The sequence below is a fragment of the Aedes aegypti genome, unplaced genomic scaffold (genome assembly GCF_002204515.2).
Source record: "Aedes aegypti strain LVP_AGWG unplaced genomic scaffold, AaegL5.0 Primary Assembly AGWG_AaegL5_hic_scaff_1824_PBJ_arrow, whole genome shotgun sequence".
Taxonomy (NCBI): Eukaryota; Metazoa; Arthropoda; class Insecta; order Diptera; family Culicidae; genus Aedes; species Aedes aegypti.
This window is the reverse complement of record NW_018735295.1, coordinates 210,220-237,225: the sequence shown is the minus strand read 5'-3', so window position 1 is coordinate 237,225 and position 27,006 is coordinate 210,220. Positions and strand designations below refer to the sequence as shown.

At 36.7% G+C, this 27,006-nt stretch overlaps 1 protein-coding gene across 1 annotated transcript in view; it reads right to left on the bottom strand.

Annotated features, from left to right (window-relative positions):
* The window catches only part of LOC110680779 (protein lin-54 homolog), a 33,246-nt gene extending 10,140 nt beyond the window's left edge, over positions 1-23,106 (bottom strand). Inside the window, exons 1-4 of the mRNA XM_021856564.1 lie at positions 22,560-23,106; positions 22,283-22,431; positions 10,761-11,812; positions 9,180-9,692 (exon numbers count right to left, since the gene is read on the bottom strand). Of these exons, the coding sequence (XP_021712256.1) occupies positions 9,180-9,692; positions 10,761-11,812; positions 22,283-22,431; positions 22,560-22,569 (1,724 nt within the window). The 5' untranslated portion in view covers positions 22,570-23,106. The remainder of the gene's footprint in view (positions 1-9,179; positions 9,693-10,760; positions 11,813-22,282; positions 22,432-22,559) is intronic.
* Positions 23,107-27,006: the final 3,900 nt, after the last annotated feature.

The window sequence follows — 27,006 nt, the reverse complement described above, 5'->3', positions numbered from 1 at the left end:
GTTTTTAACTATCCTGTAAATTACATAGTTTCTAGATTATAAATTATCTCTCATTGCACCGTTGCCCATCTATTGTTCTACCTGCTTCAACATTTTGTTGTTTTTCCTTTTTCGCATGACGCTTTGAGGAACTTCGTACAAAAATCTTTCCATACTTCAAAAAGAAACATTTTGAAGAATCTTAAAAAAGGTAAAATAGAAGAGGTTAAAAAATACAGAATTCTTATGCGTATGGTTCTTGATTTCTGAAAGTCCATAAGGAATTACTCAATATTTTTTTAAGTAATGCAATAGTTTCCCCCAAGTTTTAAATTCATTGAAATATTACATTATAAGTTTTACTACACAACATGTTCGGTTATGTTCTTAAAAATACCGGCAATATTTTCGCGTTAAACTTCTACAGTAGTACAAAAAAAAATCGATAAAAAAGTTTGTTTGGAATTTTTAAAGGTAGGGAAAATGAATTCTTTCTACATCAATATGTTCACAGTAGTATCATGAAACTTTAAAGTTCATATAAAAAATTATCTAAGATTTTAATTAAACACATTCAGTATAAGTTCCATCCGTTTTAACACCAATCTGGAACAACAATCCGAAGAAAAAAGAAACAAAAATGTCTGTGGTAAATCCTTCAAGGACCTTTTAAGCTTTTCTCAGAGGTACATTGTCAACAAGTTTCAGAAACTCTACGGTTTAATTCTTGAATCTACGACAGGAATTTAGTATTTTTTCCGAATTATATTAAAGCTGCAATTATTCTAAAAATTACCAACAAAGTTCCTTCGAACATTTTTTTTATGTATAGAAAACTGATATGGAGTGATACGTAGAGGAATTTATAAAGCAATCGCTAAATATATTGAGATATTCCTGGAGAAGTTTTTGAACCAAAAAATGTAGAGTTTGGGCGAATTTTTAAATGTTATTTGTGGAAGAATTCTAAGATTACCATTCCGAAAAAATGGAGCTATTTCTAGAGTCTGAAAAAACACTTGATAAATTTTCTGAAGAAATTCTTCGAGAATTTCCAGAATAAATTGCAAAATCTTAATAAATCTGATGAAAAATTTCTTCAATAAATTCCCAAATTAATCGTTAGAGCTGTTTAAAGAAAAAAAATCTCTGAAAAGTACTGAGATTAATTTTTGGTAAATTTTTCGGGAGGATCCTAGGAAAACTATAATACGGTTCTCTAAGAAATCCTTTAACAAATTACTCGGGAAAACTTTGAGTTTTTTTCGCGGATGAGTTTATGAAAGAGCAATTGAACGTATTGCGCTAGTAACATCAAAGGAATATTAGAATTCTCTAAACACTTTTAGTTAGGCATTTTTGAAAACATAAAAAAAATATTTTCGTGAGAGTTTTGAAGGCATATGGGATGTTGCTGTGGATGTCTTTAAAGAAATCTAAAGAAATAATTATTTGTGAAAAAAAAAGCAGATAGATCTGCGGAAAACTTCTTTGCGAAATCATGAATAACATTTTCCCAATTGAACTCTTCTTAATTGCTCATAATGTTTTTGTGGAATATTACGAGAAAGCCCTAGAGCAACACCTGGAAGAATCTTTTTTTGCAGAAATTCTGAATAATTATTTTGCTTCGATTTTTTTGCTTCAGCTGTTGGTGAACTCTCTGAAGAATTCGTGAAATGAATCCTTACTTGGTGATCTTGAAGACATTTTTGGTGAGACTCTTTCAATTTTCAGTACCAATTTTTGGAGAAACGCTCAGCGATTTATGAACATTCTAAACAAATTATTTATAAACATCTGGAGGATACTTTAAACTTACAATTGCAATTTATATTTGATAATTACGTACAGGGCCTTCCAGGAGAAATGATCAAAATAATTTCTAAAGTATTCTCTGGTGGAATTCTTTGAAAATTTTTAAACAATTCGATTTTTCGAGAAATTTTTATGGTGAGATCAAAAAGTCTGGGAATGATTTTCTGTGAGAATCCCAGGACGAACTCAGTGAAAAGGAGTTCTTGAAGAAATCACTGAAAAGTACGAAAATAATTCATGAAGAAATTCCCGTACTAGTTCTAAAAGGAATCTCTTCAACCACATGGTTGATTACCAGACAAATTGTTGGACATTCCTTGTGCGTTTTTTTTTTGCAAGAATTTTTGAATATTTTTTTCACTGGATTACAAAAAGAATGAATCTTTTCCGTAGCGAAAATATAAATTTACAAATATCATTGATACGCCGCGAAATGAGACAAAATAACAAATAAATAAAATCAATACAAATCTGTTAAAACTACGGAATTTGTGAAAATCTTGTTAATGCGACTGACATAACTTCTATAAAACTAATATTTGCCAGGCCCCCCCTAAGCCCCCTCCAGCAAAAAATCCTAGCTACGCCAATGGGGAGGGCTGTCATTTAAGAACAATGTAATTGGTACATGATCGCTTCCTAGTGGATCAATATCCGCAGCCCATTGTAGCGCGTGTAAAATTGGAGCTGACGTTAGTGTGACGTCCACAGTGATTTCTCTTTGCCCACTAATGAAGGTAGTGGACCCATCGTTTAAAAATGTAAGGTTGAGCTCATTTGCTGCTTCGACCATCATTATCCCACGAGTGTTGTTTGCCTTACTTCCCCATGCACGATGGTGTCCGTTACAGTCCCCTAATAGAATAACTGGTTCTGGTATCTGCGCTAGAACCTGACGGATTTGATTTTCCAAATTTGAAAATGTGCCATTTTGAAGGTAAGACGATACAACTGAGACAGGGAAGGGCCAAGGAATTCGAGCTGCTACAATGGGAAGTTCGGTATCGAGATCGATCTGAGAGAATGGGATATCTGCTGAGATGCCGAGTGCAATGGAATAATAGAAATTTTCACAGCACATGGTGATCCATTTGTAACCTCCGGAAAGAGAGGTCTCCATCCAACTGATTGAGGCTTTGTGAATTTCCTGTAACGCTAGAATTGCTGGTTTTCGCTCCCGAACGAGCAGTTGGATGTCGGGTAGGTTATTAAAAAACCCATTCATGTTCCATTGTAGGGCAAAACAAGAATTTTGCTTGCAGCAACGGGAAGGGTATGGCGTTTTCTTAGCGTTGGACCTGGATAGAACTTCATTGGGAGGAGGCACTGCTATGGAACTCTTACTTAATACAGGGGCTGAGGAATACTGATTTGTTCGAAGAGAGGGGTAATGTTGTGACGTACCTGGTTGATTTGTACCTGACTTACCATATCTTCGGGCATGCAGTCTATCATATAAGTCCGCATTGGTGGCCTCCGGGCCCAGTGGTTGGAAAACACTGGATTCCGATTGGAATCGGAGTGGTTTACGACGCGTGCGGGTAAGGTATCTTCTCTGGGTTTGCTCGCTGTTCGATGGGGAAGATGAAGTGGAGTGTCCAAACATAACTCCAACGCTGTCCATAGGGGAATTGGTGTGAACTTCCTTGTCTTTCTCTCTTCCGGATGTGCTTGGGAAGGGCGGGGAACGGGTTTGGAAACCCTTGTGCGTCCCGCGAAAATAGCTGGCTGCTGGGTGCCGGAGGTTGTCCGCCAGTACCGGGAGGGGTGTAGCGTCCGCACTGGCGGGGCCCCGACTACCCAGAGCCTCTGCCGTGTGAATGTTGTTGTCGCCGGTTGGATCCTGGTTCGTATCTGCGTCGTTTTGTACATGATCAGTCACCCTAGTTGAAGACTTTTCGCTGATTCCCTTCTTTGGGTTGAAAATAGTGCTTTGGGCGTACTACCAGGTGATGAAGTTTTTTTTTCGGAGATGACTGATCGGAGAGGTAAGGTTTTCAGAGGCCCGAGAGGCTACGGAGTGAAGGCAAAACGTGACCAAACTCGACCAATGTGAGCCGGCAACTGGTGTTATGTAGTGTTCATTGTTAGAGGAGCCAAGCCATAAGTTTTGGAGATTTTTTAGCTTTTACTCCGTCATGACGCATGGTATAGTATGGTATGGTATGTCATGTTTGATCTAAAACCCGATTCGCGTTAATCGCAACGTGTTACAACATCCGCAAACTGTTTGTCCTACGACAAACAGTGAATCAGAAGCTCCATATATCATGTTCCTTTAATATCGACGGCCCTCTTAGACCGTTCAAATACTGTGTTGTTTGTCGCTAGAGACGATTTTTACCATCCTTGACCAGCGCATCGTGACAATGCGTAAATATTGAACATTAGTCGGCCAGAACGACTACCGAACGTATCCTATGGCACTATCTTTTCCAACAACATTCCTCAACATCCCGTAACACCTATGAGTGGTCGTAGAGTTCTCTGCATCTTTCTTAAATAGATGTTCAATCAATCATCCTTTCCTATTTCCCAGCTTTCGCAAGGACGTGGCCAGGACAGCTCTCGACTATTGGAGGATGCCTCAATCTTGTCTAAGAGTTATAGATTGGTCCCAAATTACTGACTTTAGTAACAGAAGGGAAGGAGGTAACCCTCGTACAATAGACTAGGAGTGTAGGGGTAGTCGGGGTGGTTTGGCCAATGGGGTGGAATGAGCACCCCTTGAAAACTGCATAAATTCTTTAAATTTCATCTGAAATAACATGCAACCCCAAAGCTGATGAGGAAATAAAGCAATAGGCATGTCATAAGTCATTGTTCAAAAATCAAATAAGATGTTCGAAAAAACTGCCCATATTGCCCCGAATGGCTCTTTTAAATTTCATCATTTCAGAATGATGATGTTTGACTGTTAGAATGTTCCTAAAAAAATATATCTTCATGCACGGAGTATTTATAAATACTAATGGATAACTTTCAAGTGTAGTAACAAAATAATTGAATTTTTAGATGATATGAGATTATTTTGCAATCAAAAATTGGGTGCTCATATCACCCCATCAGTAAAAAATCGACTAGAAAAATTACAAATTTTGAAAAATCAATCATTCATCCGTGAACTTTATAAGACAAAGGAAATCATGCGGATCTAGCGTATTTATCGCAAAATTATTGGAAATCATGCAAACATTCGAAAAATTCATATTATTTTCAGCACTTTTATGGTATTTTCCTTAAAGTGGCCAAACTGCCCCACTTTCCCCTACCATACGAATTTGTGCGAAATGCTTAACCCTTTCTTTCCCACAGCTTTGTTCGACAATTTAACTATCAAAATGGCGTTGTGTGTGTGTGTGTGTGTTTTTACAATCCATCGCCCACTGACCGGCAGTGCTTTTATGGAAGAAATTTGTTTGCATCCATTTATCGAGACATTAATATGTCTATGGATGCAGACAACTTTAGCCCTGGAGATGGAAGGTGATAGCTCTACTGCAATTACAACGACCCATTTCAAGAATGGCTGTTCATACACACACATTCTGAGATCGTTTTCACTACAGTAAGCCCCGCATGAAAACACCTAGATATCAAATGGATATCTAAAATGAGTTCACACTTCCCGAATCGAAAATTATATTTTCGACCCTGGGCACGTATTTAATGGTTTCGAAAGGTTATATAATTATGAACGATCTCACCAGATAGTTGTTCTTTCCATCGCTTCTTTAGAGAAACCGCTCCAGTGCTCATCCCCGCAAGAGGAAGCTCTTTAATTACCGCTCAACGCGCACTGCTTATTGTACATGATTCATCCCGATTTTTTTGTTTTTGCTCACCCACTCGCATAAGCAAGCGACAAACACGCGGACGATCAAACAAAACTCGTACTACTTCTCCGAATTTCTCTTTCATTACGCACCATCGAAACGTGGGATTCGAAAAGGAAATTCTTACAGGTACGCGAAAATAACTCCGCAGCCTCGACTATCCGGAATACATATCCTGAAGCACTCACTCTCCATAAATTAAAATAAAACAGAAAAAGATGTCTGGCACTGCAAAACACTTCACCTCCGTTTTCCTAAACATCTATAAGCATTTTTTGTCACTTCACAAAACAAATTCCTTCACATTGTTTTCCAGGTGGCATAGCACCACCAGCCAATCAATTTTTAACCAACCGAACTTGTAAATGGCACGGAATCGAAAAAAAAGGTTTCTTCAATCAACACTTTCATCCCAAAATTTTACAATTTTCATCGAAATGTCTTCCGGGTGGCATAGCACTACTATTCTCACCGGCCAAATTATAAGAAAGAGGAACAGAGATAAAACGTGACAGCGAATGCGAAACACATCATTTAACTATCAAAATGGCGTTCCTAAAAAAAAGGGCTTGAACAAAAGTTGTTCCAAATAAGCTATATTATTCAAAACCACAATAAAAATTATTGATTGTTCTCTATAGTTCGTTGATTGTTTTTTCAATACTTTGACCCTTAGCTCACTTATTTTGATGTTTGATGAGACAAATGAGCGTATAAATTTATTCCAATTATTATTGAGCTACTCGTACCAATTCGGTTTAGCCCGCGTTCGTTGAAAATCGGTGGATCACCTGTGCTACCATGAGCAAGAGAGGGTTAAGGCGAAGTAGGCCGTCATTGAAATTTGTACGCGTCGTTGATGATTGTTGCTAATTCATCTCACGATTCCAAATCAAAGAAAATCAGATGGTTTTGCACTGACACAGCTGAAAAAGTATCAGCATACTTTATGCATGTTACGCGTACAGTGATACTTTTTCAAGTCAATATAAACCATCAAGACTGAGTTTTATCACTTTGAAATGCAAGCTGAAAAGTCATCATTGATGCCAAAACGAATGACGGGCTACTTAGCCTTAATGCTAATGTCAGCAATTGCCCCATGTGGCAGCAGCTCTGAATGCCGTTAAATGAGGAATGTCGTCAATTCGACCATTTTTTACAATTTATCTGTAATTCAGATACGAAAATGATGTACTGCAATAATTGTAATTGTAATTTTGTAATTGCTCAATCCACACCCTGGCAGACAATTATCCGCCAATCTAGACACGGGCTGGGTGAGGACCTACCAAGCCTCCCCCGTTAACATGTCCTATACCGTTTAGCACACCGGGTTCTTCCACAAGCAGGCGCCGGAATTAAAGCGGTCCCACAAGTTTCAGATACATTAAATAGATATAGTCCCTATGCCACTAAACCGAATAGCGCCCTCCACCTCATCACCAGCACTGCCCATCCCGCACACCAAACAAAATGTCGGAAGTGGCGTGCCGTGTAGCACATCAGATGTTCTACAGAGCACACCACCTCCGACACCATGCTCAACGTACAGCAAAGACAGCGCTAATAAAAGCGGAATGCGCCATTCGATTCAGTACCAGAAGGACTATAAATGTAACGAAGAGGAAATGAAAAGATAGTAGAAATGGTTTGGCTGTTGGATTGCTGGAACGAGAAGAAAGAAATAAAGTTATTACGTTAAAACGTGATTTTTATAGTTGAATAAATGTATCGATAGTTTCTCATCTGTTTCTTTTCCGTATCGTAGTTCCGTCGATTCTATCCACCTCGAGTTTTGTCGACTCCGCTCGGGCAATGAGGACCGTGATGAAATGAAAAATATAAAAATATGAGCATTAGTGTTTATCTATTATTTAATGTGGTTCTCATTTGCTTTCAAATACCTAAGTAACATGTGAACTCTGCCTCTATTAGAAAATTCTAAAAAATAATAATTTATTCTCCTCCACTTTCCCTAACACAAAGTATTCCTATTTCTTCGATTTGCGAAATATGAGTCCGCTGAAAACACCGACCCGACTCGACGCAATCGCGCACCTCTACCGGCACCTCCGCACATGTAAAAACTTCTGCGATAATCCTGTGGTGTGAAAGAAATGCGCAATATTATTTTGATTTCAATCCTAACTTCATGACCCGTAGGCTCTACGCGTATGATTGTTCATTATTTAGGCTAAATATACCTGTTAATACCTGTACATCAGAAAAAAAACGATAAACGACTACGAATATCTTGCAGCGTAAAGTTTAAGTGATCAAATATTCATCCTCTCTTCGACCCTGCACTATAATAACCTCCTAATATAACGCCGAGCTAAAGATTCTTTCTTGCGTTACACAATCTGAACAAGAAACCATTTTCAAATACTTCCCATAATTTATGCGAAGCAAAACAGATTCCACTTTCTACGTAATGTAACCCAGCATAAACAGCTGCCCAACTCTCCAGACCAACGCCCTCCAAGATCCAAGGTGCTGCTGCCTTACGTTCAAAACTTCTTTCCTCAAAGTCTGTCTATCAATTCCGAACTCTATTGCATACTACAATACCAATCAGACCCTATTCCTGACAAGACACAGAGTCACAACCCCAATGTGATGGATTTACCCACAACCTTGTCATAACCCCTCTTACGTTTCGCTATCCTCGGAAGTCACCCATATTGATGCTTGGCAAAAAATATCAGTATTCAATCCACAAATCCCAGATTACACCACATTACGTTGGTCCGTTTGGCGTCGCCGGTGGATACCTGTTCTGACATTCTTTTCTTTCAAACCCCATTTCAAGCCTGTCCCCCCACTTTATCAATAAGAATGTTGACGAATCACGATAATCTGAAGATCGTGACCAGAACGGAGGTAGGATTTATCACTAGGGACCAACCACCACCGAAAATGATGTACTGCAATAATGACCAAAAAGAGCAAAAGAATGATACTACGGTTGAATTTTCAGGCATAAGGTTGAGAATCTCGTAGAACAAAACATGTAGAGAAATGTACGTTTTTCAGGCACATTAATGAACAAAAATCAATTGTATTAGGTCAAAACGATATCCAATCGGCATATAATATTCTTAAAAGTACTAATAACACGTTCGACTAGTGGTATTTATTTTCATTTTCGTTTTTCCAAATTCTCGTTAGAGTTTTTTGAATGTAAGGATAGCTGAAGAACAGCTAGGCCCCTCCTAATTTTCTCCAAATTGGATAAAAATTTGTGTGATACCTTATTTGTTTTGGTATTGCATTTATAAATAGGGGACTGGTTGAATCTCAGACATTTCAGTTTTTTTTTTAAATGGTCTAGTACTCAAGTAACATTGGTAGCTGTTCCTTGGGTATTATTCCACATAGACGTTGTAACAGCATTAAGTCAAACAGTGCTTGGACATTCAATCTATAATGCCATACGAAACCTTAAGTCAGTTGGAGTAGCCCATGTAGTGATAATTCAGCTAAATTGAACTTCTCCATCGCAAATATAAGTGCAATATTAAAATAATCAACGATACTTACTTGAACGCGCTAGGATTCCGTTCCAGGGTGGCCCGTATTGCCTTCTGCCGTTCCTCCTCGTTGTCCAGATTGTTGTAGCAATCGCGGCAATTACAGTTGTAGCAAAACTCCCCATTCGCAAAACAATCACAGTACAACTTCAAGCACTGCGACTTAGTGCAATTGCACGGTCGCTTCTTGTAAGCTTCATCGGGGAAAATGGTTCCCACCGCGGGTCCTTTACGTGTCTCATCTTCCGACCCGCTGATCGATTCACGTTTCACGGAAATTATCGACGGGTTACTGTGAACTGAGGACGAACCACTGAGGGTTGACTTGATCTGATTCGTCACGCTGGTGGAGGTGGACGGGACCATGACAATTTTAGTTTTGGATCCTCCGGCCATTACGGTCGTTCCGCTCAGCTGATTCAGTTGCGCAGCCGTCAGATTGGTAACTGCTTCGGTGGGCTTTCCGTCGTCTTTTCGAACTACCGCTATGTACCGAGTAGATTCCGGGTCACGTTTAACGACACTACAGAAAACAAAGATATCGCTGTTAGAATCTCCTTTATTGAATGATAAAACAGTAACAGACAAAACACAAAGATCATCTCACTAATAATAAATATTCGTTGATTTTTTATTACTCGTTTTAACAATATCACATTTGCAGAATAGAACAAAAATGAAAAGAATTAGCAGGTACTTATATGAACAAAAAATGCTTGGAAAATGTGCGACAAAAACATAAGACCACCTTATCAAACATTTACCACGGCATTATCAAAATGTGTGTGTGTTGAATATTTTATAAGAAATTTTGAATGGTTGATTTTGTTTTTATAACACACTATTATTCCAGTAGTGATCTTATGTTTTTGTTGCGCATTTATTCAAACCCTCAATGTTTATATAATTCTCTCGATTCTTTTGCCTTCGTAGTAGGTATTCTGCAAATGCGTTTCTCGCTAAATTTAATAAAGACAATTTAATAAAGACAATTTACATTTTTTTTTTAGGGGCCAAGATAGCCGTAGCGGTAAACGCGCAGCTATTCAGCATGACCATGCTGAGGGTCGTGGGTTTGAATCCCGCTGGTCGAGGATCTTTTCGTAAAGGAAATTTTCTCGATTCCCAGGGCATAGAGTATCATCGTACCTGCCACACGATATACACATGCAAAAATGGTCAATCGGCAAAGAAAGCTTTCAGTTAATAACTGTGGAAGTGCTCATGAGAAGCAGGCTTTGTCCCAGTTGGGACGTAACGCCAGAAAGGAGGAATTTACACCGTCTTCAGCACATAGGCTGCACAGACTGAACGATCACTAACATTAGGCAACAGACAACACGAAACGCCCAGAAGCCCAGCGATGAATTATTCGTTTGACGAGAAGTTTTCTCCGGCTGGAGCGGGAATCGAACCTACACCCCGTGACACAATACGCCTAGACGACTGACGCCGCTAACCGCTAGGCCACGAAGCTTAGTTGAATGCAATAATAAACGCAAAGTCACAATTTGCTTAAGATATAGAAATTCAGCGTTTATTTGAGTGAAATGTTCTCAAAGTTCTGTCCTTCACTGTACATTTAACTTACCCAGCTTGACTACTGCTAGCGGATAAAACTCTCCTCACAACGGTCTGCCCACCGGAAGTCAGCACTCTGGTTTGGTTGGCTTGTTGTCCGGATGATGCCGCCCTTACCGCCGTTACGTTTCCATTGCTTACGACATAGGTTTTGTTGTTCTGTACAATTATTTTCGAACCCGAGCCGGCGATCGACGCATTGCCAGATTTGTTCATAACTTGGACCACTTTATGGCCGGAGGTGGACGCACTTGTCGAGCCCGTGTTTTGATTCAGGAAACGAACGTATTGGATTCCTTTGCCGGGGATGTTTATTGCCTGAATTTGGCCGGATTTCTGCCCCACCTGGATGGCACTTTGGGGCAGAACAACCTTTTGACTTTGAACGGCCGGTTTGGTGATTGTTGAGATACGTTGCACTTGCCCGGTCGATGTTGCACCTGGAGACTGCTTCAACCGAACTATGGTTGAGGTGGAGGATCCCGGGAGGACTTTGACTGGCGATTTGATTGCTGAAGAAATACCGATCGGTTTCGGTTTTTCAACCTGGACAACTTGCTTCGCCTTGTTGTTGAGCAGACCCATTTGATGAGCTTCGGCCACGGTTAGAGTTTTGGTAGTGGAAGTCCCCGAGGGCCCCATTTTTGTGTGGATGACGACATGCGTTGCAGGTCTGGTCACGGATTTAGGTTTGTTCAAACTGCTGGCGGTCGTCGTAGTGGAGGTCGAGGCCGCTGGAACAACCCTTCGGATCATGGTTTGAACCTTAGGTTGCATGACCACACCTGATTCGCCTTTCACTAAGTGATACGATGTAGTGCTTGTGGCAGTTGGAGATTTTGCATTATTGAGTAACTTCACTGGCGCTACCGTTCCGGACTGTTTCTGAATGTATACGACTTTTCCAGCAGCGTTAGTTGCTCGAACGAAATTTGCTGGCTTTGGGGCTATTTTTGTTAAATTTGTCGGCGTCACTATAGGTTTGTTGTTAACCACTCGTTTGACCGTTATGTTGGGACTTGTGATCATAGTTTTTGGAATTGCAGGTTCCTCAAATGATTCCTGAAAATGATTTAAGTTGTAATTATAATTTTTTGAACATGTTCTTAGAGATTCAGATCAGATTAGACGAATATAAAGACTTGACTAGTAAGGAATACAATTTTGGAAGTATTTGGAGGTATTATTAGCTTTGAACAAGGACCACGGGCTCTCACTGTTGCACACTGCCGGGTAAATAAATAACACGTCCCGAGAAGGAGGAAAATCACACAAGAGCAGTGTTCACCTGCGAGAGCTACTGATCGGTCGTGTTCAGCCCACTGCTAAGTAGCCATGTTTTTGTAGTGAGCATCAAACTCAAGAGTAATTACCCACTTTGGCCAAATTGTGTCAATAATAGTTTTCCTTTCTATCATACTGTTTTCGAGGCTCACCATAAAAAAACGTTTTCGTTCAGAATGTGATATTTCAAGCGTTTGCAACTTTGTGTCTGTTTAAATCAGCATAATATAGTATTAAACACATTTTCCCCCACACAATTGTTTTCGCCATTCTAGAATGTTTGTCCCGAAACGACTACTTGTTTACTAACATTGAACTGTCTTGGGGAACCACTTCCTAGTGGGAACCGAAGATGGTGGCTCGTTTTTTTCCCATGGGGTAGTATTGTGGTGCCAGATGCCTGGTCGTGTTCTATCAAAAGTACTATGAGTGTTGAATACAGTATTTTTTTTTGTGTGGTGTTTAGTTGGAGCTGCCTGACAGCTTTACTTGTCAAAGCTGAACCCTCGGTCTGGCTTTTGCCAAGTTTCCCCTCTACCAGGACCAATACTCAGACGGACTAGGCTATGATGCCCACATGAACACTGTTTGTTTAGTATTATGACGTAGTGGTTCTTGAAAAATACCCATATTCCCTTGCTTCTGAGAAAAGGAAGCATTGTGGAAATCAGCAACTCCATTAGAATTTGTTTGAAATAGTAGTGTCATTACTATATTGTCTGGTCGAAATGATTTTGAATAATTCGTCATTTAAGTGTTCTTTTTAGTCTTGCTATTTTGATTACTCCTGCCTTAAAGATTTCGTGACGAACTTACTAAAAATGCATTAGTTTGAAAACCGTTATTTATCCTGATATTTTTTATGGTCAAACCATAGCTACTACTGCAATAAAGAAGGCTGTATGCTAAAATCGTCATTTCTTTAAAATGTTGTTTCATTTTTTACGTGAGCGGTTATTGGCACACAAAAATACCTAGTGACCCAATAACCGCTCATGAGGTCTTATGTTTTCAATATAAATAATTGTTTTATCAAATGAAAATTATGTCAGATGACTTCATTTGAAAGTTGTTAATATTGCTAGAATGTATCCGTGCGAAAAAATAACAGGAAAATCAATTTTTGTACACTAGTGAGCGGAAATAGGGGCATGAGCAAATACTGGTACACTGACGGTATTCAAAATTAAGTATTGATCCAGTACTAGATTTTTGGATGAAAATTTCAATTGTATGTCATATTCTATTCTGTAAGTGTTTTCAATAAGTTGATCACTGATTGGATAAAAAAAATCTCAGGTAAGTTGATTTGCATTATTTATAAAGAATGTTATAATATTTATACAATTCTCGCATAACTTGTGATCTCGCCCTAAAAGCCATTGGTAATCGAGTGTGTAGCATTGACTTTCCATTGACGTCATCATAATCACCCTATCCATTTCAAGAACAAATCCCAAGAACCACTCCATATATCGATGCGAAAATGTATCACTATGATTCTATGTATGTAGTGCACAATCCAATACATTTTCAGCTTCATCGGTTCACTGAAACTCGAGATTTGCTTCCACAAAGTTTTGATGACAATTGTTAGAGTGAGACAAAAGATATGGAAAATAACATGGTCTCGCGTGTCCCCTTAACCCGCTAATACCAAATTTTTTGTTTTCGATCTAAATATTATTTTTCGTTAAGGTACCGCGGGGCAAGTGGGTAAATGGGGTAAGTGAAAATAATTTGCATATTTTACTAAATATGTGAATTAACGTTTTAAACTCACATGTGTAAACCTTCGAGGCCATTCAGAACATTACGATATGTAAGATATTCCTGATATTTTTCAACCATTATTGCATAATAGAGCGAAAGATTGTTAACCTGTTAAATATAACTCCGTAACAAGTCGGTGGCGTGCAATCTTTTTTTAATATTTTCGGCGGAAAAGAGTCGCGGAAAATCATTTTCTGTACCACTTCTAAGTTGTCCCCTCTGACAGTTTTAAACTGCAATAAAAAATGTTTCAGAATTGATTCGACATAGAACTAAAACTAACTAAAATGAAACACCGTCAATTTTCTAATCACGTGGGGCAAGTGAAAAGTTTCTTATTAGAGATTGATTTTGTGTTTTCTCTTTAGGTAGCCATACACGCAGAGAAAACAGACCTTTTTGTTTCAAAAACAAATATTATTGAAATATTTCTTAAAAATTACAATTATTTTTGTTGAATACAAATATTAAATTTTGTTGTTCCAAAAATTTTAATTGTTGTTTTTACACCAAACTGATGGGAACATAAGTTGCGTAGATTCAATAAAATATTTTTTTAATTGTTGGCATAATCTGTTTCGTTTTCAAAAAAAGTTTTTTGGTTTCAAAAAATCCTATTACTTACACACATACATATTTATTATATGAGAGTGTGTATGCTTTGTTTTCGCTATTATGTACGCACGGCTTGTCAGACGCCATTTCCATGATTTCAAACAAAACTCAAAATGGATTCAACAGAAGAAGTTTTGGTTATGGACTTGAGGAAGTTAGTGACGGTTATTTTTTTGCTGAGTTTTGGACTCTCTGAAGAAATTATCAATCGTCTTCTGGGTAAGAAATTGTCTTGTTTCTATGTAACTATCTGATATACGAACTTATACGCATTGTTCGATTGTTTCTCTCTAGAAAATCAATACTATCTTGAAATTCTGAAAATCCTGGAACGGAAGGAAATTGAAGAATTGATATCGCCGCCATTTCTGGTTGACCGGACGAATTGCATGCATAGATTGAATGTTTGGAGAATTTCACCAGGTATAAATAAACGGATGAAGTGTTTTAACAAAAGGAATAATAATTGTATTTTTCTATGTATCATAAGATTTCCACAGATTGTTATTCAACCGCATCACCGGTGGTAGGAGAAAGCAATCTGAATCCATCACTCGTGAACGGTGCACTGCAAATTACTTGCTGACTGCGTCTACAAAATGCATAAATGGCTAAAGTAATTTTATTAATCAGAGTTTATAGGAAGGCAATAACTCATCTGGTGATTATTTCTAAATCAGATGTAAATAAAATCCAAATGGAGAGAAAATAGTCTTTTTATTTATGATCATTTCAAATGAAATAGAAAATAATGAAAATACATCCTACATAAATAAAAAATTAAATATTAAATCAAAAACGTACTTTTTTGTTTTTAAAAATACTTTTTTTGGTTCAAAAAATATAAAATTTTAAAGCAACACAGTTATTTTTTGTTTCAACATAAGGTATTGTATTAACAAATATATTTATTATGAATTCAAAAAAATAATTTTTGTTCGTGTTGACGACTGATTCTAGAAACAAAAAAATATTTTTTTGAAACAACAAGGTTTTGTTGTTGAATTCAAAAAATATATTATTAGCCGAGAAATGATAATTTTTTCTGTTGATTTCAATACAGAATATTATTGATTTTAAAAATCATTTCTCTGCGTGTAAGTATACAAGGTTTGCAATTATCATAGAATAACAGAACGTGCTGATAATTCAAGAAACACTACACTCAAAGTGTTAAAAGCTAATATCATGGAACTTCTCAAAAAAAATATTGCCAAATATTACGATATTAATATGTTTACTTTGGACAGCCGATTAAAAGGAAGACGTTGATTGTAAAGTTCCAATATAAGAGAACGCACGTAAAGCTCGTGGAATTTCTATGTAATGCTAATTCAAAATATAAAAATGGTGTATAGACGTTTCGACATAAAAAAATCTAAATGCCTTATTGAAGGGTTCCGATTGATTTCTCCAAGAGCTATCCGATGTCATATCCGATTTTCTTGACAAAAAAACGAGCGGTGTAAATTCTACAGAGCAGAAATGCAATTGCTGTCCCATAATGTAAGAACTAACATTGGAAATGCTGCAGTTATAATGTTGTCGAATCATTTCAACAAACATAACTAAATAGAAGAAAATTCGAGTAACAAGAATAAAATTTTCTTTGTTTACATGTTACTTATGTTATTGTTCATTGAGACGCCTTAACAAATGTTAAAGGTTTTAGAAATCGTGAATATAACTGTTAGTTTTTGAATTTATTGTTCAAAACGATAAACTTTTCACTTGCCCCACTTGTGGGGTAAGTGAAAAGTAAGGAGACGTTTTTCAAAAACTTTTTCTGAACTTTTTCTTCAATTTTTCATAAAAATAAATTTCAGCATACTGCTTATATTTGGTGGGAGTCAAGCCAAAAAATATACACGACCTCATTTGTTTTAATTTAAAGTCTCTAGGATTTAAATAATCCCAACTATGCTAAATCCATTACCCACTTGCCCCACGGTACCTTATCTAAAATCATTCTAAACACGGTTTGGGCAATGAATTATTTTTCTTCGCAATCTTATGAATTTTGATTTTTGATTTTTATTATTTTTATTTTTGAACATCCCTATCATTTTAAATTTTTTCTTGAAACCTCTTCTGGTTACTGATTTTTGACAATAATAAAAATTTGAGTTTTTACTATACTTTTGAAAATATGATTTTTTATATTTTTTTTCTGGAACATTTTTCATTTTCCGTGTAACTAACGGAAAAACAGATTTGAAATTATTTCAATAACATTAGGCTCTTCTTCTGTGATAGGTTGATCGTAGAAAAATATAAAAGTTACGATTTTTTATACTACACGTTAAATGAATCCCAGGCATTTGTAGGTTATATAAGAATACAATTTTTCAAACAATTTTCAATAATACAAATAAGAACTACCGAAAAGCTAAACATTACATATAATTTGCAACTGGATTAGATGGACAAATTGATGTGAAGATTTGCGAAAAAGTTACACGTCTTCTCAGTGAGAATCGAACTCACGACTCCCCGATCTCTAGTTGGGGCGCGTTAACCACTACGCCATGAGAGGACTCATTAACGCAGAAGTTAACCTGAATTCGATTTCAGCTCAATAATCACGTGGTTCTTTTTCGCAAAGTGCACCTCTTTCGGAAGAATTAGATGCCCATCCAAACACAACGCTTTCTATATATATCCAATGCCTAGCCCGAGAGGTTAACTTCTGCGTTCATGAGTCCTCTCATGGCGTAGTGGTTAACGCGCCCCAACTAGAGATCGGGGAGTCGTGAGTTCGATTCTCACTGAGAAGACGTGTAACTTTTCCGTAAATCTTCACATCAATTTGTCCATCTAATCCAATTGCAAATTATATGTAATGTTTAGCTTTTCGGTAGTTGTTAAACTTCCACTCGGCTGGTTAGCCGTAAAACCACGATTCATAATTAAAAAACAAGTAATACAAATAAGTTTCAAAAATCATAAAAAACTTTTCTTATATGCGTGTTATGAGTCAAGGTTTAAGCCAAAAATAAAATCATTTTAATTTCCGAGCTACGAAAAAATACACAAAATTCCAAAGTGTACCCCGTCTAAAGGCGGGGTTGGGTATTAGAGGGTTAAGTGATTCAGGGGAACCTTTTCATCATCGAATGAATTTATACGTTGTTCAACAATGCTACGATGAAGAGAAGATCCTCCTCTATCTCCCATTGTGAAAATCCAATCAGCATGCAGTACACAAAAATGTCATTATAATCTATCAAATGTAAAATACGAATCAATTTAAAGCTTACAGCAATAATAGAAAAAAATATCTTAAAATTTATCAAAATAATGTAAAGGAATTTAGACCACCATTTTACAATTCAAAGTTTAATTTCAACTGATGCCATCTTTGAAATTTACCACAACACACAATGAATCGTGGAATGAATACATTTGGAATGAATTGAAGTAGGTATACCTATACGTTATTTTCACGTAGGATGGAACGGTTGGCGCAGTGAAAATGATCAGAGTATTATTATTCAGGGTGTCCATCCATCCGGGAAATCCGGGAAAAGCGGGAAAAACCAGGGAATCACAAATGGCCGGGATAAATACGGGAAATACCCGGGAAATTGTACAACACACTGGGAAAATCACTAGAATATTTTGTCAAGAGATGCACGACTGAGTTGCTCGAGTGACTGTTAACGGATTCTAGTATAACTTTAGCCCAAAAACGTTGATTCCAAGTAGAGATCTTCGGCCTATTTTTTCACATTTGCTATCGTTTTCATATGAAATGCTTTACAAATTTCTGGCTGAAGATCTCAAGCACATTCAAAGAATTTCTTAGGAAACATAATTGAGATCATTGAAAAGTGTTTATTACTTTAGGGATCCCTGGCAAGTTATTTGGTAAGATGCTTAATACATTTTTATTAAGATTCATGGCACATTTTTGATGACATCATTTTAGGAGCCCTAAATGAAATTTAGGATTCTATAAAAGAGTCAGGACGGATTTTGCTTGAAATTTTGAGCAAATTAATTCAGGATGGTAAAAGTAGAGCTTAAAGACAATGGGAAATTTCTTGGGATGGTTTCTGATAGTCTGAATAAATTAATTTATAATTGATTTTCGATAGATACCTGGAGCAACTGTTTCGGATTCTTGAAGAAGTCTTGTTTGGATTACTAACTTGACTAATCCGTGATCCGTGATCTATGATAAAGCCCTTTGGAGCTCCCTTATCAGATTTTGTATGGATTTCTGCTGACTTACAGCGAATTTTTCATGAAACTCTGAACATCCATGGTCCTCTAGGTATGCTTGGGCAGATTTTTGTTTATTTCTTAACGAAACTCTTGACAAAATATTTGATGGATTGCTATGAAGATGATTGTTTATGTTATGTAATTATTTTTTGCAACCAAGCAATCAAATGTATTTAGCGAGTTATCGTTTCTGCGAGAGTTGCAGTAGATCAAGAATTTCTTAAGGAACCAGCTATGAACCATGTCTGACGCATAATTTTAAAGGCGTTCTTAGCAGATGATTTGTTGGTGATTAAAAACATAGTTGTTTTGTGGAACAATGATCTGAATTTGATCTCGATTAAAAGCAAAAATTTTCGAAAGTTAAATACATTTTTAAACAATATATTTGAATTGATATATCTAAAAAAACTGGTCTTAGAATAACTTCAGCTAATTTCAAGTGCGGACAATTGTCTGCATAATTTTGATTATTAATTTATTTTGATCTATTTTTTATATTAACAATTTGGTGGACTGATACTTCTAAACTTTTCGCACTAACAACGACGTTATTTTTTAACCATACCATTTATTACCATTCAATGGCATCACGACTGTAATGGTAGCTGGCTAAGTCGCTTCAGAAATGTATAAAACCTTTGAGCGATGGAATGAATGGGAAAATTCTATTCTGAAGGCAATTTCCATTGTAAACTAGTTCATTTTGCTGCTCCACTGATAAACGCCAAAAATGTCTTTCTTTCATAGCCAAATCATTTACTTGCAAGTGAATTTATCTTCAAAATCCTATTTAAAATTATCCAGTGCAACCAACCTACGTTTTGCATAATAAATTTATTCATTCGAAATTTGAAAATTCAAGAATTTTTGCGATAATTTCTCCCAATTACATTTGTGTTTCGGCTTGATTCTCTCCCGTTTTTCACGTTCCATTTAATTTTTACCACTGATTAAACAACTCTTCCGGATCAAAAGGTTTTAATAAGCTTCTCGCTATGACAACTATAAGCCACACAGTAATTGAAAAGTAGCGAACAAATACTAAGTGAAACAGACTTCATACCTGTTTGTCTAAAACTCTTTCAAAGATCAAAGCCGTTGAACAATATTTTTAAAATTTCTTCTATTTTTTTTTGTCATAAATTATACTGCCCAAATTAAAGCACCAATAAATCCAAGATAAGTCTCCGAAGACACCAACCCATAAAATGCACCCCTAAAGCGCTAGAGGTTTTGTCTGGCTAAATTCTGTCCCTTGCCCAGTGTGCATTGTGATGTTATTGAACGTTTTTTCAGCGATAAAAAAAATTTAGAAAATTTTGAAGCTTGAAACAATTACCCATATATAACAACTAATTTCAGCGATATTATATTATATATTCACAATTTTCATTCTGCAGTATGAAACTTAAACTTTTAACTTCCTTTTAAATGGAAATATCAGTTACGAATGCTTGATTTTTAAGCTAACACAAACGAATGATGTAACTACTAGGTACTGCGAAGATTAATGAGTAATGTACTGTACTTTTTGTAACTGTCTTTTATATCCTTCTTCATATAACATGAACGATATGTAGAAGGATCATATGAATTACCTGTAACTAAAAAGTAATTTTAATTTAAAACGCAATATATGAAGTAAAGTTTTGCAAGATCGTAAAGAAGTAAAAGTTTGCATTTTAGCTTCTTAGCAGTTTAGAGCTGGCTTAAGAGTAGTTAATTTTAGAAATAGAAGGATGCAATTGTTTTATACTCTTGTTCATACTGCAAACTTCTGTAAAATATGACGGAAAATATTTTGTTTGGAAATTATATTGTGAACTTGCCATTGGTACTTATTGAAATATGAGTGTTTTATGTCTATTCACTTTTCCAAATATTTATTTTATTTGTTTTTATTTTGTAAATTATACAAACCAATACATTATAATTAAAGCAAGCTCATATTCCGAACAACGGTGATTTCAAAGGTAAGATTTAATATTTTCAGTTTTTAGATTAGATGACTTGAATCCTGGTAGAATTGATCATCCTGTATAGAAATTTCAGCGATTTTTAGAGTAGGGAACTTAGTTTGACAAAACGAAAAAGTTGAAAATGTTTTAGTTATCATTTGAATTACTATTTGACATACAAAAGCAAGCAGCAGGAGAATTTATTTAAATCTTCTGAGAGTTAGTGATTAGATTCAAATAACCCTCTATTCTGTTTAATTCAATATCTTTGGAATTGCAATTGTATAGCTAATGTTTTCCAATATTTGAAACTATAGCATAAAAATGAAATGCTTTTTTGACGTTATCAAACTGCATAGAATGATAATAAATCTTCGGGTTGATTTAGTGGAATACCTATAAATAAATGAAAAACTAAATTCGGTTTTTCATTTACTGCATAAAATGATCTTATACAATTTATCGATAAAAAAAGATGATGTATTTGAAGACCTGCTTCAAAATCCATAGCTTGAAAACTAATATTTTGAAAGCCAGATAAAATATCAAAACTTTTTTGTTGAAAATGTCCAACAACATCCGGTTTTGAACTTTTAGGCATCCGGGAAAAATCCGGGAATTGGAAAACTGATTTTGAATGGACACCCTGATTATTATAATCTTTATTATACGATCAGGGTAACACATCATGTTTATCTATGGTTCGGTAACTCACAGACAAACAAATGTAGCTAACCAATAATTTAACGATCAATTCAACACTTTTTGATGTATTCGAACCCTCGGAGCAGAATCTTAATAGAGAATCAAAAAAATTAGATTTTAGTAACTTGTACCTTATAATTGCATATCTTTGACTGAAGAAGACTACACGTGATAGTGGGAATACGCGTATCTGTTAAAGATAAGCAATTAGGGTGAAATTAAAAGTAAACAAAGAAAAACTTCTCAATGTTAGATACAGTATTGGACAAAACATTTGCAACTTTTTCGATTTTCCATACAAAATGACCAACTTTGGTAAGCTAGATCTCAGTTATTTATGAACCAATTTGAATGAAATTTTCAGAGAACATCAGATATAACTTGAATTTTAACATACATTTTTGAATAATTTTTCCAATCACGAGTTTATAAGTTATAACGGTTTAACTAAAGTGTAATTTTCGACGAAAAATTCAAAACTATTTATCTCAAAATCTGATAGCCCTACATAAAAACTGTCTTCAGCAAACTTGTTCATCTCGTTAACATCTACAACTTTGCTGAAGATACCATGAAGCTATTATATTTAGTTATTTCATTTATAAAAAATCGTTACTTTAGTCAATCCGATACTGCTTCCAAACTTGTGATTGGAAAAATCACTCAAAAATATATGTTAAAATTCAAGTTATGTCTGATATTCTGCCAAAATTTCATTCAAATCGGTCCATAAATAACTAAGATATAGCTTACCAAAGTTGGTCATTTTGTATGGAAAATCGAAAAGTTGCAAATGTTTTGTCCAATACTGTAGGTCCAAGGTTCCTTAAAGGGCTCGATTTTGAACCAAACGTAATTTTGTATATCTTTGTTTAAGCGTGTGTATAAATTGACAGATTTGATAGATTTTTTTCTGATTATAACGGTCTGGGGAGCATCGTGACAACCATCTGGTGTAACTCACCTCCGTTTTGATGTAGACAGTTTCTTCCTCGAGATCTTCCTCGCCAGCTGAATACTCCACCAAATCATCCGATCCAACTAACGTTCCCTCGTCTAGAGAATCGATACCAAGCTCCTCCATTGTTTGATTGTCGAACATGTAGTCTTCATCTGCAATTACGTTAATTAGGCCGAGTTTAGTTGGTAGAATTCAAAGTTCTAAGAAATTGCATACTGATGTTACATTGTATGCACTTTTTTGAAATCAAACTGCCATGACAGCATTGAGAGCTACTTACCAACATCCATTTTTGTAGCAGATTCGGTATCAATATTCAATACGAAATTAACCGTTTGACACGATGAACTATCTCAAGCGCGATTCACACCATCCAAAAGATTGGTCAATATCTTAGAATTGCCCTTAAACTGCGCCGCTCAAGGATTTGTCCCCCAGGGCGGTCAGGAATAACAAAAACACCTCCGAAACTTCCTTCTGTTGGTCGGTCGATAACAAGCTCGCACATTCGCCGCGAATAATCCAACTGGAAATCTGTCAGCGCTCGGTGGAGTCGTTTTTTTCGGCCAAATTTTCCACCGCCGCAAATCGATGCCGTTACACAATTTTGGCGAACTTCTTCACTTTAACCTTAATACATAAGTCTCAAACAGCACTTTTCACTCAACTTTAGAGCTGTTTAGTCGCACTTTTAGCAAAAAATCTCAATATCAAATAAAAATTTCAAAATCAAATTTATATTTTCTTCGTTTTGCTGTGCTTTTGGCTCCTATTTCTTATTTGGCCAGAGCTGACAGCTATAGCCAATGTTGCCAACCGAAGCGAAAGAGAGGCGTCCTCGTCTGGTCTTGATGAGGGGCGTCGTCGTCAGACGTTTAAGACGATCGGTGTTAGGGTGGTACTAATTCTGATTCTCAAATTTCATTAAATGTATTTTTCATTTCATTTCATTTCATTTTATTGATTGTTTCTTTAGATAGTTTCATACATTATTCATACACTGAGATTTGGAGTTCCTTTCAACAGTAAAGTAGTTCATGTATAGTTAATTTAGTTTAGGGTCTATAAATATGGATTCAACTTTAAAAGAAAACTATAACAAAAAAAAACCTTTGTAATTGCTTAAAGAAAATGGGATAGTTAAAGGAAAATTTGTCTTAATGTACTAATATCACAGAGGGCGCCGAATAGTTTGTAGCAATGGATTTGCGGAAAGATTGCAGCAATTCCAGAATTTGGGTAGCAGGCCGTTGATCCAGTCATCGATTGTGTTGATTCCGGCTAGCCTATGCAAGGCTTCTGTGTGGTAGTATGGGTCCAGATCTAGTATCATTTTCAGCAGTCGATTTTGTTTGGTTTGTAGTTTCCTGCGATGGGTTCTCGCACAATTGCACCAAGCTGGAAAACCGTAGGTAATCGTTGGACGAATGATGGCTTTGTAGAGCAGCAGTTTGTTGGATGTATTCAGGCGAGAGCAGTGCTGGGAACAGAGCGTTAATTTAATCATGATTAAAAATTTGATGATTAAACTGTAAATCATGTAAAAAGCATTTCCATTTGGATTTTTTTCTTTAATCATGGGTAATGCTAATTATGCTCAACTGTATAACACATTTATTGCATACTTCAAGGCGTTCAGGGTATCTCCAAAGTCATTTAATCACTATTTTTACGATTAATCAATGATTAATGATTAATCATTTATTGGCCAATGATTAAATGCACAAAAGGATGCACTTAACGCCTTGAAGTATGCAACATTTAGGTAATACACTAGAACATGATGAATATTACTCATGATTAACGAAAAATCCCACATAAAAATCTTCTGGACTTTTAAACAGCAAATTAATCACAATTTTTAATCACAAATTGTGATTGAATTTATGATTAATCATTAACGCTCTGGCTGGGAATGGTAATAGTAGTAGGCTTGAATATTCGCGAAAATCACGTGGCTCTCCCGTACAGTAGTTAAAAAACGTGAATCTCATCAAGTAGCCTATATTGGGTGCACGAATTTTCTAAATCATGAGTGTCATTGAAGGCTCTAAATGCGGGAAATGTAGCGGGAATAGAACATTTTTCTACAGTAGTTTTGGGTTGCCCTTAGCAACGAGTGTTTTGCTATTTTCAAGGCATTTTGCCTACAGCAGCGATGGGCGAGAGTTTCACTGGCTTCGCTGACTGTGATTGGCTTTGCTTGGCTACTGTAGAGTGAAGTTCAGATTTTTTCCCAACCCTGGGCGAGAGCGACGACAGATTAGCGAGTATAAACATTTAACAAGTTTGTCGCACTTTTGGAGCGACTTCTGGGTATGAATACAAAATGTCAGCTTCTGATCTAGGTTCAACCCCAGATATTTTACTTCTGATGACCATTCTACTTCGAGCCCCCCCGCAATAATGTTACGTTGCGGTAAGTGTCTCGGACTGCGACGGTTAGAAAAGAAGATTGCTTGAGTTTTGATTGGGTTGATCTTCATTTTCCATTTGCGTTGGTATCCTTCAATGGCGTTTTGTGCGGCTTGCAACTTTGTGATTACTATTATGGATCCGACAGAAATAGGGACAAACATTTTTGTTTAAATATATTTTTTCTCAATCTCCAAGCGTCGCGACTAATATTTGAATAGTGCGCTGTGTTCATAACCATCGTAAGAATGCAGCGCCACACGCGCGTTCCGATTTGGTGGGCGCGCGACAATATTGTAGGATCTGAATCAGTTGCGACGAATGCACACGGAGAACTCTGGAAATACTATTTAGGATAATATATAACACATCTGTTGCATTTTTTAATTATATACATTGCTCAGCGTATGAAGTATGCATCATCAACATATGTTTTATGCTTTACCATGCATTTTTGAAAATTATTATTTTCAGTACATTCTGACTGTTGTGTGCTATACTTGAAACTTGGCGATTTTTCTTTTTTAGTTTCAGCTGCAAACTTTGGCATCGAGAAAATAACGTGGCAACTTTCAATGTGAGTTTTTTTCTTGGATTCGTTGGAGTTAAGATTAATAGATTGATAATTCAGACCTATAGTATCCTAAAGTAAGTAATAAAAACTACAACCAATAGGTTTATAAAGAAATAGTAACAAAAATTTTATAAATTTCAGCCACCTAACCGTGTGTCTGAATCGTGTTGGAAAATTCAGATGCCTCGAAGATCCATAACGAAAAATGGCAGAACAGCCTGACTGGGAAACATAAGGTCTATTCCTCGCTGACCACGTCGAGATTTTTCAGTCAACCGAAATCGAAAAAGCTTTGCCATAAAGTGACCGGAGAGAGCGGAGTAATTCATTGGAATGAAGTGGTCGTTCCGCGGTGAAACGATGGATACCGGTGGACATTCTATCTGGCCGTATGACTGTGTGGATGCCGTTGTTCGACGCTTTCCACAACCGGTTCCGTACGTGTTCAGATGGAGTAGCGACGGTACTCTGCAGGATGTTACCGGACGGCATTGGTGACAGAACGAGATGGCATCTATGAGTTTGCGTGTAGCAGACTGCTAGAGGTAATCCGTAACGCGGTTCATGTGTTTTTGACGAAATGAATGTTACATTTTTATCAACTTGTTTGATTTCCTTCACTTGATTGTTATATTCCAGGCCATTGGGTTTGAATGTAAACAAAAACTCATGATAGCTAAATAATATTGCGCAATTATGCTTTATGATTCATAAAAATCGTTTATACTATGGGGAGTATAATTTAGTTATATTCATTCCATGGGGTGAATAGACCGAATATGGTTTTAGTATAAGTTTTAAGCCTTTTAGTATTTCATTATTTAACCGTGCAGTGTCATCGGCGAAGATGAAATAGAGTACTCCATCGACCATAACAACATCAGCGGTGAAGATGTTGTATAGGATTGGGCTGAGAACAGAGCCCTGCGGAACTCCGTAGGGAATGTTTCTACGATCCGACGCCGCACCGTTGACATTAACTTCGAAACAGCGATTTTTGATGAACGATTGGACAATTTTTATTATTGTCGCGCGCTCACCAAATCGGAACGCGCGTGTGGGACACGCGACGTGTGACTCGTTCCCGACATAACTGTCATAATGACAAGTGTGGCGCTGCATTCTTACGATGTTTTTGAACACAGCGCACCATTCAAATATCAGTCGCGACGCTTAGAGATTAAGAAAAATATATTTAAAAAAAATGTTTGTCCTTATTTCAGTCGGATTCATAATAGGTACATTGGAAAACCAGCAGCTAACATTTTGTGGAGAACGGCATCCTGCCACACAGAATCGTACGCTTTCTCAATATCCAATAGAATCATTCCTGACGATTGTTTGTTGTCCACGCTTAAATCCAAATTGTTCATCTGGAACCACATGGGTTGCCTCTATATGCCGTTCCATTCTAGAGAGGATTACGCGTTCTAACAGTTTACTTAGAGCAGGAAGCAGACTGATAGGCCTGTAGTTGCCAGCATTAGTAATATCCTTCCCAGCTTTTGGAACAGGAACGACCACAGCATGTTTCCAAACGGTTGGGAAATAGCACAGCTGTAAGCAGACCGTAAAGATCCTAGCTAACAGGATAACAGCTTTGCGCGGTATCTTCTTCAGTAGCTGGTTGCATAGTTTATCACGACCAGGAGCCTACTTGTTCTTGAGATTATTGATTAGTAGTTGAACTTCTTTCGGTCTTACCAGACAGGCTGCACCAAACTGGTTGGGTGATTCG